The sequence below is a fragment of the Bombus fervidus genome, chromosome 2 (assembly GCF_041682495.2).
Source record: "Bombus fervidus isolate BK054 chromosome 2, iyBomFerv1, whole genome shotgun sequence".
Lineage (NCBI taxonomy): Eukaryota > Metazoa > Arthropoda > Insecta > Hymenoptera > Apidae > Bombus > Bombus fervidus.
In genome coordinates, this window is record NC_091518.1 from 15,714,001 (window position 1) to 15,733,530 (window position 19,530).

At 42.9% G+C, this 19,530-nt stretch overlaps 1 protein-coding gene across 4 annotated transcripts in view; it reads right to left on the bottom strand.

Moving 5' to 3' along the window:
• Nucleotides 1–19,530, bottom strand: part of LOC139994041 (uncharacterized) — a 303,249-nt gene that overhangs the window by 124,658 nt on the left and 159,061 nt on the right. For all 4 annotated transcript variants that reach the window (XM_072016334.1, XM_072016324.1, XM_072016315.1 and 1 more), the window contains exons 4-5: nucleotides 12,916–13,116; nucleotides 11,518–12,493 (exon numbers count right to left, since the gene is read on the bottom strand). In XM_072016334.1, coding sequence (XP_071872435.1) covers nucleotides 11,518–12,493; nucleotides 12,916–13,116 — 1,177 coding nt within the window. The remainder of the gene's footprint in view (nucleotides 1–11,517; nucleotides 12,494–12,915; nucleotides 13,117–19,530) is intronic.

Here is a 19,530-nt window from a genome sequence, read left to right on the forward strand (position 1 = left end):
AGAAAACTTCCGCGAAGAGTGTCTAATAGATGGTAGATCATTAAGATACAAAGAAAAACACTAATTCAAAGTCTTAATTTGTGCTGCTTCTGTTACGAAATGTCGTTAATTAGAATAAAATCTTGTAACCCTCCACGTTAATACATGTACAATTCTACGTACATCCTGAGTCTCTCGGAAGCCAAAGAAGATCAACTTCGCTTGTTAATTCCTTAATTTCATTGCATAAGTTTACGATTAATGTTCAATTGTCAAGAAGCAAATGACTTCCATAAATTTACTTATCGCAAGAGATGACATAAGTAATTATCACATTCTAACATCATCGCTACAATTTTTCAAAACTTCTTACAATAATTGACGATTTCTAACGACAATTTGCACGCCTACATCCGATTTTAATCTTCGCTCGTATACACTCGGTACCAGGTTATCGAGCTATTAGTTGCTACTAATCTAATTACCATCCACAGCGAGTACTCGTTCTGGACATATGCAAAGTGCGCTCGAGTCGAGCGGATTCACTGTGTCTGCTTGGCAGTCAGCGTCAAGATTTCTAATTTCCAATGCACACACGCACGCAAAAGGCAGATCTGAGAGACCTGACATCGCGTGGGTCAACGATCGTTCGGTTTTCCGAACGATCGTACAAGCTGTTCCGATTGCACGACGTCACGCAAAGGAAACAGCTGATGCGCTTGCTTACGATGCCAGCTTCCCTCCCCGTAATACAGAACGGTTTCAAGGGAGGTTTCTTGCGGAGAAACAGGCCTGGAACACGCGATACTCTCTATTTTAAGATGATATTTTATGGTCAACCGGTACTCCGAGTTTGATTTTCCATCAGGATCAGTCAATTGTTCTAAGAACTGGACTATTGATCAATTTTTCTATATCTAATATTCTGGGTTTGTAATTTTAAAATATTTCGAATATTCTAGACTTAAATATTTTCCAAAAATTGCTTCTGTATTCTTCTGCGTTCTTCGTATTCCGAAGGGATTATTACTATTACCTCACAATTCCGGCATTCTAATTTCCAAGTATAAACGTTTTAAATTAAATGTCTCCCAAGGAAAGTAGTTTTTATAGTCTCGCTCTTCAGAGAATTTTATTGTCACTCTTGGTATTCTAATTTAAATAATCTTCAAACATTGGCAAATATTCTAAGCTTAAATATTTGAAAACTTTTCTTACCCTCTCTGTATCCACATTAGAAAATAGAAACTGAATTTGTCATTGCCCGTCTAAGACTAATATTATATACGGCTATAGAATTAGTTTAGCAATGGTAGTAAAAATCGTTTCTCAACATGGGGCGAATTAGCCATCGTGACGAAGGGAATCAGGAAGTTCAGGCTCGATGCATGCGGATGAGCTTCGCGTAGCCGTGCTTCCTCCTCCTGGATCTGGCCGGGATCATTGACATAATGATCTGAATGGAAGGGTGGGGGAGGACAAGAGAGGGAAAGGGGAATGCACGGGGGACGATCGAGGTCGCTGATACGCAATCGGATGCTGCTGCACACGGTGTCGCGGATGCAGCTGCTGCTGCTGCTCTGTTCATAGAAACGAGACCGAAGCCTGATTCCGGAGGAAGCCTTTATCGACTTCGTGTTGCAGTGTCGTGCTTCTTGAAACGCGAAAAACAGCTGAATTCGTTTGTTCACAAAAATAAGTTGATCGGGATGACGATGAAAACAGTCGTATATAAAATATTTAAAAAGTATTTCAATCAAATATGATCACTGAGAACGAAGTTAGAAATCTGTTGAAATTATAGTTTCTGCTCTTTTCTTTAATTTCTCTCTTCAATCTCACTAAAGTTCATGGAAAATTCCATAAGGAGATAAATAATTATTCATATACTATGTATTGCCGAATTATGGAGAAACCATATTACGATAAATTGACATAAACGTCTACGTATACTGGTCATACCGATCATTAGGTATATTACGGAATATATAAATTTTAGCACATTTTTATATTGAATAAAGACGAAATGATAATCGAAAACATTAAAAAATTGCACAATTTACACGGTGTCTAACCTTTTCCAGAATTGCGCAGAATAGAAGTTCCCAATTTTCTCCATTACTTATTCCACTAATCTCATGTTAAAAGAAATTCACAAATAGCGAAAATTCAACTAATCAAACATCAATTAAAATTGCTGTCCAATAATGAAAGTTCCACTTAACCCTTAACATCAGTGTGCTCGAATCTTGCTACGACTTCACCAACAAGTCGTACAGAATTGATTCTTCGCTCTAATTGTAACCATACTTTTTACCGCTGTCCCATAAACATGTAGCAAGCGTTGGAAATAACAGTGAACGTGTTCACAGGGAAATACGCTGACAACGAGGACGAAAGAGGTCTGGCAACGACGGGGATTCTTTGGTTTTTGCAGACGGAGCGTAACGATCAGGTGGACCTAATCGCTTCATTTCACGGCACTTTGTCCGTCGAGCTACCGGTTCGCCTCAGCGTCGGGTCAATCAGGGCCAAGATTGGTCGGAGGAACGAAACGACTTCGTTCCGCGTGCCGTGGCCACCAGTCGAATTTAGGTTAATGCACGTTAATGCATCAAACCTGGAACCGGTTTTTCACGGGTGTCGTTCTTCAACCCGTCGATCCGAGGTGCGTCCCGTTTCGTTGCAGTCATTTGTAGTCGTTACGTATTAATCACGCGTGACTGTTGTTCGCGGTGAACGGGTTCGGTCCGCAATTTCGTACGCCTTGATTCGACGACAATGGATCGGCTGAAAGAGCGGATCGATTGAAAGGTTGCGTTAATTTCGGATTGTAGCCATCCAGTTCCCTTTTTCTCTCGTTAGGAATTTACAGTTTTACAAGCGGCGATCGAATACTCGGAATGTTTCAATTAGAATTGCAAAATTAATTTCAAATCGAATTTGATTTTTTTCAGATTGTTGAAGTGTTTTTTGTGTCATGAACATCGTAGACATATAACGTGAAAATAAACAAAATCGATGTACCGTAAGTACAGCAGTTTCTCTGAACTCTAAGGCTACGGTGGGTAACTTTCATCGGATGAACAAGAAAGCAATATATCATAGAAAATTTCCTGAAAAAGACACCGACGATTGAAATGAAACTAACCGATGGTTTTCCCAAAGAGAACAGCACGCAACGCGTTCGATCACGGTGAATATTTGCGAAGGAGATTTTTGAGATTCCGCCGCGCCGCTTTACGGGCCGGCCGTGCCGCGGAATAATTTGCGTCGATTAAACGCGAAACGTGGCGGCGAGAAACGGCCACTTAAGCCGCGCTGCTTTCCCGATATAACATTACCGCAAATAACTTGTTTCGTGCAAATGCGCGCGAGAGAGAGCCTAACGACGACGATGAAAAATCTGGGTACGTTGGCAAAGTGAACGTCGGTAAAGTGGACGTTTTCCACAACTAGAGCAGAAATTGTTGCTCTCGAGCATTACGTCCACTATCGATACTACCGTGCCAGTTTTATTTCGTTATCTTATTTACAATGTAGTCTTATAGGTAATGCGTACAAACTATTTGCACATTTTTCACCAACTGTCGTATCAGCTGCTATTTTACGCTTTTGAGTACTCAATGCGCTATAAAACAACGAAACTATTTAACAAGGCATACTTTAAACGTGAAATTGTTTCCTTTCAATTAATTCAATTGCCTCGTCGTAAAATAAACCAGAAAACTACGCAAACGAATGGTTAAACATGTGAAATCCTGAGCAATTTCGCCCTCGTTACGTCGATTTCCTTCTCAAGTTTCTATTCCTGATAAACGGAAGAAAACTGAGAATATAGGTTAACGTATCGCGGTTTACTGAACGAATTTCAATCGTCAACGCAGTAAGTTGGTAAGTATACACGAAATTGACTGGCGCGCGTACGTTTCTACGAAACTGCGCTCATTAGCATAAGATGATCGCTACGATTGACTCGTAACCGAAGGTTGATTGGATCTGCTCTCTTTACGGCCCATCGCATCGTTTGCAACTTAAACGCTTCCATTTGCGATTCATATTCCTCTTCGTGGCCTCGCTCCCTTTAAAGAACGACTTCTCTCGGCTGCAGGTCTACAGAGATACGCGGTTCCGATACTTAACACGTTGCCCACCGATCTACTTGTTCCTCTTAACCACGCGTTGCAATCATTTAACGTGGACATAATATATGGGTTTAGATACGTTTCTGATATTTATATTAATAACGTGTAGTTTCAGATGAAATATAGCGCTGACAGATATTTTATGGAAGTTATGAATGAAGCTCGGATACCTGAAGGCCACGAGTGAAAAATGTAATAAGCCATATCTCAACCAATTTAAGAAAGTATCGAGTTATGCAACACATTTTTACTTTCGTGCATTTTGTACATGTCATGTAAGATAATCGTTATTTTAATATTTAAAGTTATTTGCATATTTTATGAGTGCTTAAATTTAAAAGCGTAATTACATGTCGGCTGCGAAGAATGCATGATAATCCAATGCGTATCATTAATCTCAATTCATGTATTTAGCAACGTATTCGATCGACGATATAGAAATTTTTTAAAGTATGAAACTTGATACCAAAATCCACTAAAAGTTCCTAGTATCGACATATAAAGGAACACGAGGAAACACGAGAAGAAAACAAATTTAAATGCTCAAAGAGAAAGAGATTCGCTAGGACAGAGATGGAAGAACCCGTGCAACAAGAAACATTCACATATCAGATGCAAATTGAAGAAACGAAATACCAAACACAGGGCATTCGATCAACACCCAGTACCCTATATCATTACACTCCACTCAACTCAAACTACCGTCTCCTTTTTTTTTTCCCCCATAATCCGGGTCTATCGGCGATGTAATATCCATCCACGTCACGTTACAGCGCATTCTAACAGACCAGTGACCTCAGTCATGGCGAAACACGAAGTTCTCCGCACGCGAGACCGACGATTCGCGTCACGAGCGTTTATTTCGGACCGGCAGGCTTCGTTACGGCCGATTTCAGCCCGCAAATAGAATTTGCACGCGAAACGATTCGGCAATTACGCGGGCACGTCGTACGTAGCCAGGTCGTTCGATATTCAAGGAACGTAGAGTCACGCGTGAGCTGCCGAGAACCTGGAAGCCAGAGCACGGTACCTTCTTCTGAAAGATCATTTCCAGTTTCCATTTGTGAGCGTAACCACTTCCGCCAGCATCCAGTCGCGCCAGATTTCAGTAACTTCGAATGGGAAACGAAGGCGGATAATGGCGATCGACGAGGATTGTCGACGGATAAATCGGTCAGGTTCAAGGAAGTGCACGTTAACGTGACTGTCGAACGATACACTGCTCTAGAAATTCTGATACACGGTTTAGGTATGACAGTAGCCGTTAGCACAATGATGAATCGTGTTGCAGAATCGTGAATTCTAGGTTGAAGAAAACAGTGCGACGAAGAGCTTTTTCTTCTTTCGACTCGTTTGAAATTACCGCACGCTATCTACTACGATATTGTTAAAATATTTGCAAACCAGAAGAAGCCACAAAGGAATAACATTACCTGAGAAGTATTTAAAGACACTAGCGTAGTTCCCTACACGATTTTTACAAAGTACAAAATATTACGATACTAATAATATAAATAATTCAAGTTTTTTTCCGCGTTTCTATACTATACGCAATTTCTCGGACGTACAGCCTAATTGTATTTCAACTGCACAGCGTATAACAAGCTACCGTCCATTCCTTCCACACGCGTAAACGAAGTGTGTAATCCAATAGAAACGCTAGAGCTCACAATGTACCGCATAAAGTGCGTAGCGAGTAATCGACAGCAGTCTCTATTGATTTTTCATTTCCTAAGGCAATTGAATTATCCATCAGCAAGACAATTGGATTAATTCAGGCTTTTGATTCCCTCGCTTCCAACAATTGAGTTAGATGGCTTGATTCCGCACGCTATTTGCTCGGTCTGTGCAGGCGTATTAAGTATCCGGGCGCATTAAGGACAAAGGCGCATCTCTATAGAACGACGTCGTTCCACCGTTTGTTTCGCGATCGTTGGCCAACCTACGATGACCGATCGAAACGCGAGATAAGCGCAAAATTCGTCCCGTTGGAACGAAAACCGTTGTCGAGCCCCGACTCTCAACCAAGCGAATAAATACCCTCGAATTACACGGGCCATTACTTTATGAGTTTATTTGCCAGCGACCGCGAATCCCATAGGACGATACGCGCGTAGAACAACGGGGCGGAAGACCATTACGAGCTTCCTCCAATTAGGAGAGAAACCCTTTGGCTCGATCGAGTTACTGGCCATTTCGAGGAGTCGTTTTCAAACAGTCGCAACGATGGATAAATTCTGAGTGGACAAACAGGCTCGTGTGAATTGCAATTCCTCCGGACATGATACTCGATCCGCCTCGTTTTTTGTCGATATTGGGCGTGGAACGATGGATGCGTATATTTGCGTGTTATAGGATGACAGTACCGGTAATCAAGAATATTTCTTTGTCCGTATGAGTCGCGTAACGTGAGTCTACCGTATTGTTAGGTGGTTGGATAATTACGTAGATTTAAGTACTATATTTAACCCTGGGATGCTGTATTAGAAAATGTAATAATACTTTCCAATTATGTAACTTTCATAGGCTTTCCGGATTTTTATTTCTCTTTAATCTCCCTTCTATTTCAAGGGACAACATTTTTGTTTCTTCGTACAAGAACTCCACCAGAAACTACGCAATAGATTTCCCCTGCGTCAGCAGCGTCGATTAAGAAATCACAGTGTCTATGCCGTGTGTTTACTACCTGTACCCGCGATGTTTCCCGCTGGAGCCATTATTCTTCCCATCGTACCGAAAGGTGGCTTTCCATCAAGCATAGAAACAAAAAACGATGATCGTAACGTGACTACGGACACTATTCGATCGCTCATCGACGTGGAATTGCGCGATAGAACGCAGTCTTGTCTCGATGTATCGTTTGGTCCTGCGGAGAGATAAGGCTGCCAATGCAAGACGTTGTATCGCTATGTCATCGTCGCTGCGTTTCTCTATAGAAAGGGGAAGGGACGCCTGTCTTGTGTTTGCCAGTAACCGAACAAGGGGAACGACGTCCTCCACCTCGACGCCGTGTGCCGTTTAGCGAACCATGAAGCCCGAGAGCTTCTGTGAATGGTGGACGGCTACTATGCATACAGTGGCTTACGAAGATATTTGAACACTTACCATAGAAAACTTGTATGTATATACGTATGTATGTATTGTACGTGTGCAGAATACTAACAATGATTCTTTCATATTTCTTTCAAACGTAAGAATTCTCTTTAACGGTGATTTACAGAAACGACTGAGTCGAAAATTGAAAAATTGCTGTAGCAAAATTGAACGCTACATTTATCTATCTCCATAGTTACAGTAAATATACAGGTGTAACATCAGAGAATTAAGGTAAACGTAGATATCGAGAAACACCTGCAATTATAACTCCATCGCACAACACAGGCTGCTATCAACCGATCGATGAATAATACCAACTCCCATTAATGTGCACGATTACCACGAGAAAGCAGCAATTATCAAGTTCAATCGCTTGAATGGTTGAAACAAGTAAATTATCTACCGATCGAACATGCAAACAGAATGAAACCTCTTCGTCTAAAGGAGCTTCGAGAAAGAAAGAAAGGTGCGTCCGCGGCCGAAAGCGGCACTCGATCGGCGAACCATGAAACGCAGACACTATTTTATCGTGGCGTTTAACACGGTCCATTATGTACCGCGTAGAGAGCGGGCGGATAGAGGTGAACAGCCTCCGTTGTGGTAGCCGCTTGATTCCCCGCTTAAACAGATATGATTGAGGACCGCCATAGAGACGATCAATGAGCTACTAAGTATAGTCAGCCGGTGGAGGCAAACGTTCAATCAGGCCGCGCGCGCTACACGGCCTCCTACATCGAAACACTTTAATTCGATCGAACCGCCAGCTGTATACGTGTACAATGTGTACAATAGCTCGGGAAAGTATTTCGATGTTTTCGTAGTCTTTTGTGAATATATCATTGTATCTAAAGTTTCGATCAACTTTGAGAATAGAAGTTACAAAGTACATATGTAGGACAAATATATTCCGGAGAGATCACAAAAGTACTTAACCAGCCAATTATTCATTATCCATTATGTCAGTAAGTCTTAACATTCAGTGGATTCATATTTAGTACCTGGATATTCATGCTGTTTACTAACTTTTTATTAAATATGATACATGTGTGTGCAAATACTTTCGCGAGCCAATGTACCTCCGAATTTTCGTTAAAACGAGACTAAGATAAGGTCCTAAGCTTGCAGTAACCGGAAGACCAGCAAGTTTCGAGATTTCGTCATGAGAATCGTAGGCGGTTTGTTCGCTCTTGAACATTTACATTCTTAAGCTAAGACGAATCGCGCGCGAACGAGTGAACCACGGCGATCGCGAATGCAAGAGAAGCCGTACAATGGGCCGCGCACTAATGAAACGCGACGGCCAGCGCGAAGTCATGTCCAATCTTATGGCGTTAGATGGACAAACCGCGTCACAGCTTCTTCCACGATGACAGTGCGACTGACATTCGAACGGCTCGGGACCGGTTTCCGTGTCGTGATGTCCCGGCTTTAAAAGACGTTCCTCTTCGACACTCTGCGCGGCCATTTTTGGCCACTCATTTGGATTGTGTTCTGGATGTACTGTGACGTGAATTGTAGGAAAATGCATTTTTGTAATTTATATTGTGTATGATCCTGAATTTGACTGATTGAAAGGCGACATTAGTGGGAAAGACAAACTGCAGAAATTAGCACGTTATTAACAGAAACTTTAAAGCTCCGTCATGAATAGATAGAACGTCCGGTAATTATCGTCGCGATTCAGTATCACGCGGACGTTCGAAAAGCACACTACTGTAAGTATTTGAACTCGAAGAAGTATAACAATCGACATGACGTTAAAGTTTCACCGAACGCAAAACCACTAAAATCGACTGATTTTATCAACTTTCTCAAAATCTCATCATACGCAATACCCAAGTTACGAGTAGAGATTACAGATTACCCAAATTGCAATTATATCTTGTTGAAGTGGTCACCACTTCTAATAAAACTCTACATCTGATTTTTTAGTTTTCTCAAGCACTGAAGCCATCGACAGCGTATAGACAAAAGACTGGGTCGAAGGCAGGCCATAAACAATAGACAGGCGATGTTCGCTTCAGGGTTTTCAGTCATAGGGTAACACTGCCAGCGTGCGGATCTGGATCAGCTCAAGGACATTCCGATTTGTATTTACACTTCAGTATTTAAAATATATTTTCTACCTTACATTTATCCACGCATTCCTTTGTTCGCATACATCTAATAACCTCGACATATCTACTACCTAAAGATCGATCTACCCTAACCAACAAGACTACTATTGATCAATCGCAATAAAACAACGTTTCAACTAAAATGCTTCGCGAACAATTACGTCCGAATCCAAGCGATGCCAGGAATCCCTTTCATCGTCCCGGGCTGCGGCGCGAAGGAATTAAAGGTAGAAACCTCGCTCGATTCCCGTTCACCTACGCGAGTCAGCCGTGTTACGTAACCTCGCTGCACGAGAGGAGACAAATACCATAAGTCAGCGTTAGCGCGGCGCAAACACACCGCTAATGGCAAACGGTACTGGTGGGTGGCGCACAGAATTCGGCGCTCCGCAAACCTGTCGGCGGCGGTACCAAAGGACACCGGAAGACGCGAGACGCGATGCGTGGGAGGACACGCGAAAAGAGATCGGCCGAGTCATGAAACTTCACGAGAAGATCCATTCGAGAACGCCTTTTATTTCCTCGACGAAAGATTGGCTGACAATTTACAAGTTCGATGGAATGGTCCGATGGAATGCTCATCCTTTGTTGGTGAGGTTGGGTTTCTGTTGATTGGGTTTATGGGAGTTTATGAGACGTGGAAGGAGCTTAATAGCTGTAGTAGCAACGAAGTTATAATCCTCTATTGATAGTTGGTTTGGATTAAATTCAATTACCTACTGAAGATTATTGGGATTATTAAATCGATTATTCAATCGATACACGGTTCTATATTAAATCATAGAACTATTTCATTATAAAAGACGAAAGATATGACTTATTACGTTTTCTCCTGCGGTCTTCTTCTAAGAAGGATATACGTAAGTAGATGAGATCAGAAATATTATTGTACGAACGAAACTTGTCCTAGAAGCGGCGCATAATAGCCCAGGATTCACCATTCATTCGATGTCAAGTATTCTAACTTAAAGGACAACTTGAACCGCAAAAGGTTACAAGTGTCAAGAATAAAAGCATATACACTCGTTCTCTGACAGCGAGATGCAAGTTCAAGTATTATTCTTGCGTCATTGCTTTAAATAAACCTCGCGAGCCTCGACATCGAATCTAAAGATACGAGCAACCATACATAATAACTAATGTCCATTCCTCGAGGCAAGGAAATTAATCTCGTTCGTTAGGACTGGAATCGGTACGATGTGGAGATTGTTTCGCGTAACACACTTCGAGATTTTGCAGTCGCTCGTGCCATCGGAAAATTTGTAATCAGACGCGAGCTGTCAAAACTCGTTCGCGACGCCTCGTGACGTGTTTCGTATCGCTGATACGTGTTTATCTTCGAGCCCAAAGAGAAACGCTGGCTCATCCGCTATTGCTCGTTCGGAATCCAAACGATAAACCTCGAGCGAAGATTTTCTCGAGCAGGATAATCGAGAAACGTCTCGCGTCCTCGACGTCAGATTTTTTCTCGTAAATTGCTAGTGAGAATCGAGCCAATGTGGAAGCTCTTCAATGGCCGGCGTGACGTGAAGTAGCCACTTTACAGCCGAACGCCGCCCACGCGCCGCTTCCGACAGAATTTCAAGTTCATCGAGGGCCTCGATAAATCATAAGAACGGGTCTGTATAAAGTTGTCGCGATACTCGACTCGTGGGCGCCGTGAACTTTTCGCGAAACGCGAATCTGATACTTTGTACGCTAGGGAACCGTCGTAGGACGATAAAGTCAATGGAAATATGCGCGAAGACTTTGACGCGCAGAAGGAGAGGTAGAGTGACATATGTAATTTAAGTTTCGTACACACAAAATTGAATGGGATATTAAGATTGTAATTCGTATCATCTACTTTATGTTTCGAATATTTATCATTCTTCTCCTTTGAGTTTCTTTTTGCAAGATAAAGTTAGGCCAATTGAAATAGAAAGACTAGTTGCTAACGAGATGTAACGAAATAACGCCACAGCTTCAACATCATCGTGCGCATAACAGTAATAAAACGACCACCCTGTTCGCGATTCATTACTGAATTAAGCGACCGTTTCAGTGCCCTTAATTAAATACCATCGCAGCTCGTTAGTTACGCTTAACCTAGAAGACACTTACTCGAGTCTATTTATAACATTCAAGTGTACATTCGTTCTTTCTACTTTTTAACTCAACATAGAAAAACGTTCACTCACCGAATCCCATCCGAACTTCTTCCTCGTCGTCACTGTCGATATGTTTAATCCCGGCGATCTCGAAGCTCCTCGTCGACTGTTCCTTCCTCTTTATCAATGACGAACAATCGCAAGTATCATCTCCGTTTCCACAACTGCAATCATCTCCAGCACACCTACATCCCAGTAGAGGATCATCCGTGTCTATATTCCTGCACGCTGGGCAAGGGAACGTTAAATCATCCAGCGAAACCCTTTCGATCTTCCTCTCTACGGAAACCAGAAGATTTCCAATAAACGTGGGCAACTCGTCGTCACCAACGTCATCTACGTTTCGGTGGTTCTGCAGCCTGTTTTCCACGTCTCCAGCGATATTTCCATCTTGCTTCTGCTCGAGAACAGCCTGGTCCAGTCGCAGGGGGGTCTTCAAGTGATCTGGAGCCAGCGCTTTGCTCCTGGTCTCGCACCTGGCGGTCTCCTTCCACTTCTCCATGGTCATCGACGAGACGACCTTGGCGCATCTCTTCACTTTAGCGCGACTCTCGTCGCTGGAAAGACTAGACGAGTGGTTCGAGCTGGCCCGCGTCGACGTCCCGTTCGATTCAGCGGCCTCCAGCTCCGCCTTCCATGTGCCCACGCTCGACGTCGACCTGGACTTCATGACCGCGTGACCGCTGTCCACCTCAGAGTCGACGTTGCGATTATCGTTCGAACTTTTGCACTCGAGCCGATCTATCGACCGAGTCTCCTCGCGGCGATGCTCGAACGCGTAGCCCTGCTCGCGCGTCCTCGAGCGAACTTCCTCGCGTGAACGTCGCCTGGGCCGCATGCTCTTCACGGTACTCGACGATTGCGGCCCAGCCAGGCTGCTGCTCGCCGCACCGGTGCTCCCCTGCCCCTTTCGAGACACCTCCCGCCAGTCCATGAACTTCTCCTCGCGGTCCCAACCGAGGAACCCTGGAGCCCTCATCGACGTCGTTCGCCAAACTACTGCGATCTGCGTAGAAGAGGGTTGATATATGCATTTGACGTACATACGACATAGGATCGGTTGCGTGATGGTGAAAATCAAATGAGAAGTGGAAAAGGATGTAGGATAGATTGGTGAAAGTTGTAGGGAGGTTGAGCTACGTCAGTGGGGAGAGACTATATTCGAATGTAGATTAGTTTATTGACTATACTGGGCGTTTCATTTTAATTCATTCATCAGATTATCTTCGTAACTATTTGTTCTTCGACGATACGTTTCACGTGAGAACGTGCTCCACGTTGCTCTGTATCAAAGGGGACACAAACTTTATGCACAAATAACTTTATGAGGGGAACAAATCTTATGTACAAATCTAGTAAGATTATACGAGTACGCGAGCAATTTGCGGCGGATAGGAATGAAAAAGACGACAGAGAAACGTGACTCACCTCGACGGTATTTCGCTCGTCGGTTTCACCAGCGGCAACTTCGCCGCTCCCCGAGGTGGTTGCAACTGCAGCTGCGCTGCGTATGCAGAGGTAACATTCCCCGAGACGTAGTGCGGAGGCTTCGAGCTCTCCTAGCTGCAGGACGAGGCCACGTCTGCCCAACGTCAGAGGCCAGCCTTCCGGTACCACCGACTCGTTTCCCTGCAACGGAATCATGCTTATTATTATGCTAATTCACGACTCAAGGTTATTCAAGGTTATATGAAACGATATAACAATATAGAACGAAATTTTGAGACTTCGGGAGATGAACTAATATTTAATATTAATAGCAGAATCGAAAAGAAAAATATATTTTCATCGTCAAAATTTCATGTTAGATTGCTTCTCTTTTACTTTTCCTTTCTTTCTTTCGCGTATATTTCATTTATGTTAAACAGTTTCTGCCAATATATAAATAAATAAATAAAGTAAGTACTTCGTACCGGCCGATAAATTATACTGCATATACATTTCTACATTTTCTCCTAACCTGTAGCAAAAGGATTTAAAGTTTATCTCGGTATTACTAGCCATTTTACTTAAAAGAAGGCAGAAATACTCGAGTAGAAAAATAATTACGACTTTCGATATGCTTAAACAAACTACTCGGCAAACCCACGCGACAGTTCCGATAAATTACCGCAGCGATATTTATTTCCCCTGTAATTTGTAGAAACATAAAACACCCACAAACGCGTTCCAATTACCTCACACACGAGGGGGGAAGGCCCATATTGGTTTACGATGCACGCAAACACGCAAAACAGTGATTCTCGGTCCCCTCGGTTTCCCACATCAATTGGATCGTCCCGTGGTCGCGTTAGAGGGGCGATGAAAAGGGCCCCGGACAATCGGGACGATTAATTAAAAGCCGGAAGCTCCGTGGCTAATGAAATTCCTCTAAATAAGTTATAGGAGAAAGGGAGGGTAATTGCAAAGCCAAGCCTCCGCGAGAGGGAACGTTAATCACCGGCGATTAGAGGGTAATCAACGCGGATATGCCCAAAATTGAGCAGACGTGCGCTGCTAGTCGCGTCATACCTGTCCCACGGCTTAACCCGTTTCTGTCAGAGGAGAATACGAATGGAGTTTCGTTGGACTCCGATTGCATTTGTGAACTGGAGAAACAGAATTCATTTTCTGCGATAATTATACAAGTAAAAAAATAACGATTTTATATTTTGATGTTCTGGTATAGCTGAGACCAGCTGCTCTCTAACGAGTCTTATAGGAATCTTGGCGAAACTGAATTTTTTGTGCGATATAAATAACGACTTTTGTGACGGATAAAAACTTCATCTGACAGCAATTGAATTTTTACTCGATTAAGATATAAAGTGTTTCATAACACGAACTCGCACTTGATAATTTAAATACGTGAAAAATTTGGATGGTTACATCGAGATACAAGGTAATCTCGTGGAGCTCCTTACTTAAGAACAGAGTTATTGAAACACAGAAACATTCGTAAAGCTGAAAACGAGGTCAGACAGAACAAGTATTCACGTAAGCGCGTTTCGTTATTTCCTTATTGAGACTCGCTCTTAAGGACTTTCCAGTAATAGGCATCGTCACGGCTGTAATTGCTTAATAAAACCTGCTCTACCTGTTTTCGTATCAATAACAAACAGTCTTTTACAAACCGACTATTACGAGAAAAAATATGAAAGATATTCATGAAATTCTACGCAACAAATATTGCAATGACATCTTCGCGATTTTATGTAAATTACTACATATTTAGAGTTGTTAGAGTAGATACTAAGAATCTGATAGAATCGAGTGAAAAAATTCCAAGAACGAGTAGAATCCTTGTCTCGACCAGAAGACTCTCTTTGTCAGAAACGGTGAAAGGGCAGCGTTGCAACGCTACTCCCAGAACCTCGTGTTTCGCCCACGCGCATCGATGCGCGACCCAACGTGTAAGCAATTAGACGGTGCGACACGCGAATAAAAGCGACCGGTAGAATGCTCACACCTTGCCCGCATACCAACAGCTGGAAATTAAACGACGCGAACACGCCATCAAACTATGCGATCTTTTTCCACCCTGCGTACAATTTAACATACTCGCTAGAATCACATGCGTACAGATTTTCAGAAAAATCTTATTTCCAGAAATGCCTTATTCATTTTACGATTATTAAAAGCGTGTAAACGTTCTAAGAAAACTAACGTTGACTTTCACCGAATTATTTATTTTCAGCCAAATGAAATTTGTCTTGAAATCGAACTTCAATTACCATTTAAATAGTACCATTTTAAAGCATATTACCGTACAGTGTTTCCAGTGTTAATAACACGGTATTCTCAAATGTAGCACATAAATCAAAACACTGCCAGCCAAGTAAGTACCTTGCCAATGGACTGGTACCTTGCCCAACGAATTCCAAGCCATGTTGAAAAATCAGATTGCAGTTTGAAAAGACGCGAGTAACCTGAGCCGACTGCAAAGCCATTCCATTCTCGCCACCTCGAGTCGTATAAACGCGTGTATCCATCAATAACCCGACACCTAGCGGAGACGTTATCTTCGAATCGGCCAACTCATTTAGGAATTCATTACACTCATTAATTCGCCGTAAAACCGCGAACCATTCTAGATACATCGGACATTTCCATCGACGTCCATTGTATCCGCTATCGCGTTCTCTGCCGCGCCTAGCATCGATATCGATCACTTTTTCTAAGACACTGCCATAAATAACTACGATAATAAAGTCGCAGAGACGGACAAAAATCTGCACGAATCGCACGGTTGACAGTCGAATTCCATCGATATCGATCGCGAAAAGCTGTTTCCCACGCGGTGATTACAGATAGATCATATCGCAGGGGAAGAAGTTGCGTAATTCGATCGAGAATGCGGCTTAATTAAGTCGAGAACGCGAAAGCGTGCCATGTGCCACGTATCGCGGTTCCTTTGTGTATCTATCGAATAGTAGAGCGATAGAAATTGGCCAGGGTATCTTGCAGATCCGCTTCGTATTGCGAATTGTGTCAAAAAAGCGCAGGAGAACGTATGTCTATGAAATATATGGCAGAATTTGTAACATGATACTTCAAACTATCGTATGAAAGGATTTGACCAAGATTTGTGTAAGTCATTCGTAACGTTAGATCATTTTGTTAGATCATTACATCGAGATACTAGTTGCAAGGATATTGTGAGGAGCATTTTAAGTAGTAAAGGTAAACGAAAAGGAGAACATGCTACATTGTGAGACTTTCGACGATAATTATCTTGTACATATTCTGTATTGAAATGAAAAAATGAATAGATGTACGACAAAACTAATTATCCTAACCTATTCGAAGTTGAGATCTTATCATAAAACCAACCATGATAGTTCGAATATTTTTCTATTTATATCGAAGATCATAGCATAACGCAGTATGTAAGTAACGCATCTGGTACATCATTGATTATTTTGTGTGGGTATTACACAACATACCTGCTATTAATTAGTCAAATACACACGTAAATTGCTGAATCTATTCTCAATCTCTCCTACTATCTTTAGAAACCTCTGCCAAAACGGTCAACGTTACTTCTCACCTAGTATCCAATAGATCGCTTGCAATCGCTTGCAGCACACAAAATAGCCAATTCACGCTCTCGAGCTATAAACGAGATAGCCGCTGGGGGGAAAGGAGAGCGTACGATACAGGCGGGTAATATCTAGTAATTTCATCTTGGATAGACAAGGCGACACGACGAGGTGGTCGGGTCGCGCGGCATAGTGCGGCCGTGCGACAACCTGGAGAACGGAATCAACGTGTCGACAACAGGCCGGACTACGTTTATGATGGACGCGATAAGAAACGAGGCCCGTGGCTGTCACTGGCGTGTCTCATTAGCGGTAAACGGTTCGGTAGAGATGTATCTAGCGCCGAAACTAGCCTGGGCTTTCACTCGCGCCGCTGATTTACCGATCGGGCGCCCTTCAATTTACGTCGCACCTAGGTCGCGTCGTGTTTCGCCCCGACCACGAAACCAACGCTACGCCGGATACGCGGAGAGATAGGAAGCGTGTAAATCAAACCGTTCACCGTGAGCCGCGCGCGGCTCAGCTCCGGATCGTTAAAAGCGCCACTCGCCGCCAATTTCCCGGGGACGCCGGCCATAAAGCGTCGAGAAGGCGTTCTCTTCGCTTGCGTCATGACAATGGACCGATATGAACAATATCGCACGATCGGGCGTATAATACTCCAGCGCGATGATTTTACGGGACTCTCGCCGCCACTGGTTGTTGAAATTTTGATGGTGTTGCGTAATTATTGATGCACTGGAAAATAGAGAAATGCGAAATAAGAAATGGGCGAAGGAAGTCTTGCAACGGCGGAAGGAAAGTAAAAAGCTTCAAATTTTGTGTTTCTGAATTTCTAAATTTCCGAATATTTGAATATCTGGATCTTCGAATCTCCGAATATTTAAATTTTCCTATTTTCAAATGCATGGAAATTCAAGCCGCTACCGGCGGTTGAAACTCAACTTTCGTCCTGTTTACGTTCCACTTGGGCTCTTTTAAAAATTCACCGACAACGCACCAGTGGAAATTCTGCTCATGTAACTGTTTCTAAGAAAACGACAAAGAGTAACGTTACAAATAGGAGTGTCCAGCTGGTATCGATGCGATCGAACGGAAGAATTCATAATAAACGATCGAACGGGAAAGAAGTACTCTTGTACCGGATGCCATCAAAGTGACAGACGCCTGGTACGTGACTGACGAAGCCTCGTTAATCCTAGTTCCTACTACTAGCGCGTGTACCGTGCAACGCACACGGACTTCTTTCACGCGTAATGCGCGTACGAAGAAAACACGAAGACGGCGAGAGATTAGGTGAGCTTGAAGAAAGTCAGCTTGAGATCCATTTCGATCTCGTTACAGACCGAAAAAATGCTTTAGTAAACTCGTTTCCGGTTATGTACATACGTTCCGCGTTACTTGTTTGATATTCGTGGTCAATGAGCAAGCATAACCACTTTCAGGTGAAACAAGATATTAATCTTTTAAGCAGTGAATGTACGAATTAAGTTTATTATATAATATATAACAGTTCTGACTTAAATGCTTGTAGATGTCAGCGTGTCTGATCGCAATGATCATGATTTAAGATGCAACGTAATACGTAGACAGAGGATCTCACCCAGAAGACTGTCCGACAAGTTCCCACAGGCAGAGAAAGCAACCGCACGCGGAGTTCTCCGGTTTTGATCGCGAAATTGTGTTCGCGGAGCGCGGAGACAAATACAAGCGGGTAGCCGCGCCAAATAGGGCTCCGCCGCGCACTGCGAATGGAGAGGCATTGTGTAGTCATTCGAAAAGCCGCAAAGGCTTAGGCGCGCGCGTCGCCAGAAACAAGCCACCAGAACGGCGGCGGTTCGTACTGAAAGACGGCCTAAGACCTAATCTGCATTTTAAACGAGCCGTGAGCTCGCTCCTCGCGAGAAGGGAATCGCCTCTCTTCGCGCTGCCGAGTTAAATTCTTCGGCCATTTTGCTTTCTCCATCTACGATACCTGGATGTAGGGCTTCTTGCGCAATAACGGATCACCAGACAATCGACAGCTGCCATATCGTATCACAGATTGTAGATTTTCATTAGAGAAACGGTATTTACAATTGTAGAATCTTTTTTCCTCGAATAGGATAATCGAACGTTTATCTAATTTCACTTCATTACCGAAGTGATTATTATGCAGGAAATTTTATCGACTCTTTCTTTTTCGAAGCATCTAGAATTTGGCATAAGCGCAGAGACAATCAGAGATTGTAAAATGAATGTGATTTTGTTTCGCTATTTATAGTGTCAGTTCAAGTATGCGAGAGAATTCTACTATGCAAATTATACCTCTTTCTGCTATAGCATTTTTCCTTAAGTCATAAACGTTAATATCTAACATTGAATAGATTACGAACGAGGAAGGATAGCAAAGCTCGCGATAAGCTAAAAATTCTTGGAGAAATTCAAATACTTTCTTAGCCTTTTAACCAGAATCTCCGGTCTTAAAAATATTCTTTGAACTTTCTTAAAGGACACGGAAATCAATTTCATTGGAGATACCATGGTCGTCGGACGTTCACGTGGGAGAGAAACGCGTCCAGCTGGCGGTCGTAGCGAAACGCAACTTCTCCTCACGACCAATTAATCATCGCTTAACCTTTCGTTCGAGGGGGACCAACGAGAATAGAGGGGCTCGCTAATCGCGGAAGGAATCCGTTCCCTCTTTAAAACGGCCACTAAATTGCTGTCAACGTCTCCAGGTCGTTCAGCACGTTCACCATTTGCCACGTAACGCGGTAAATGGTCTTTCAGGTATTAAACTTCCAAGACATCGAACCAGGTTTTTTCGTAGCTTCTTCCATTTGTTTCGTATGGTTTCCCTTTCGTTTCACGTTGCATCTCGTTCATCAACGGATTATACGATTTTAATACACGTGTCTCTGAACACAAGAAAAAAAATAGCGGAGAGAGAGAAAGAAAAAAAATATCAGCACTTTCTCTTTTATCATTCACGTTTAATTAGTCCGCGCGTACACACGCGACACGAGGCGCGAGAAACGTC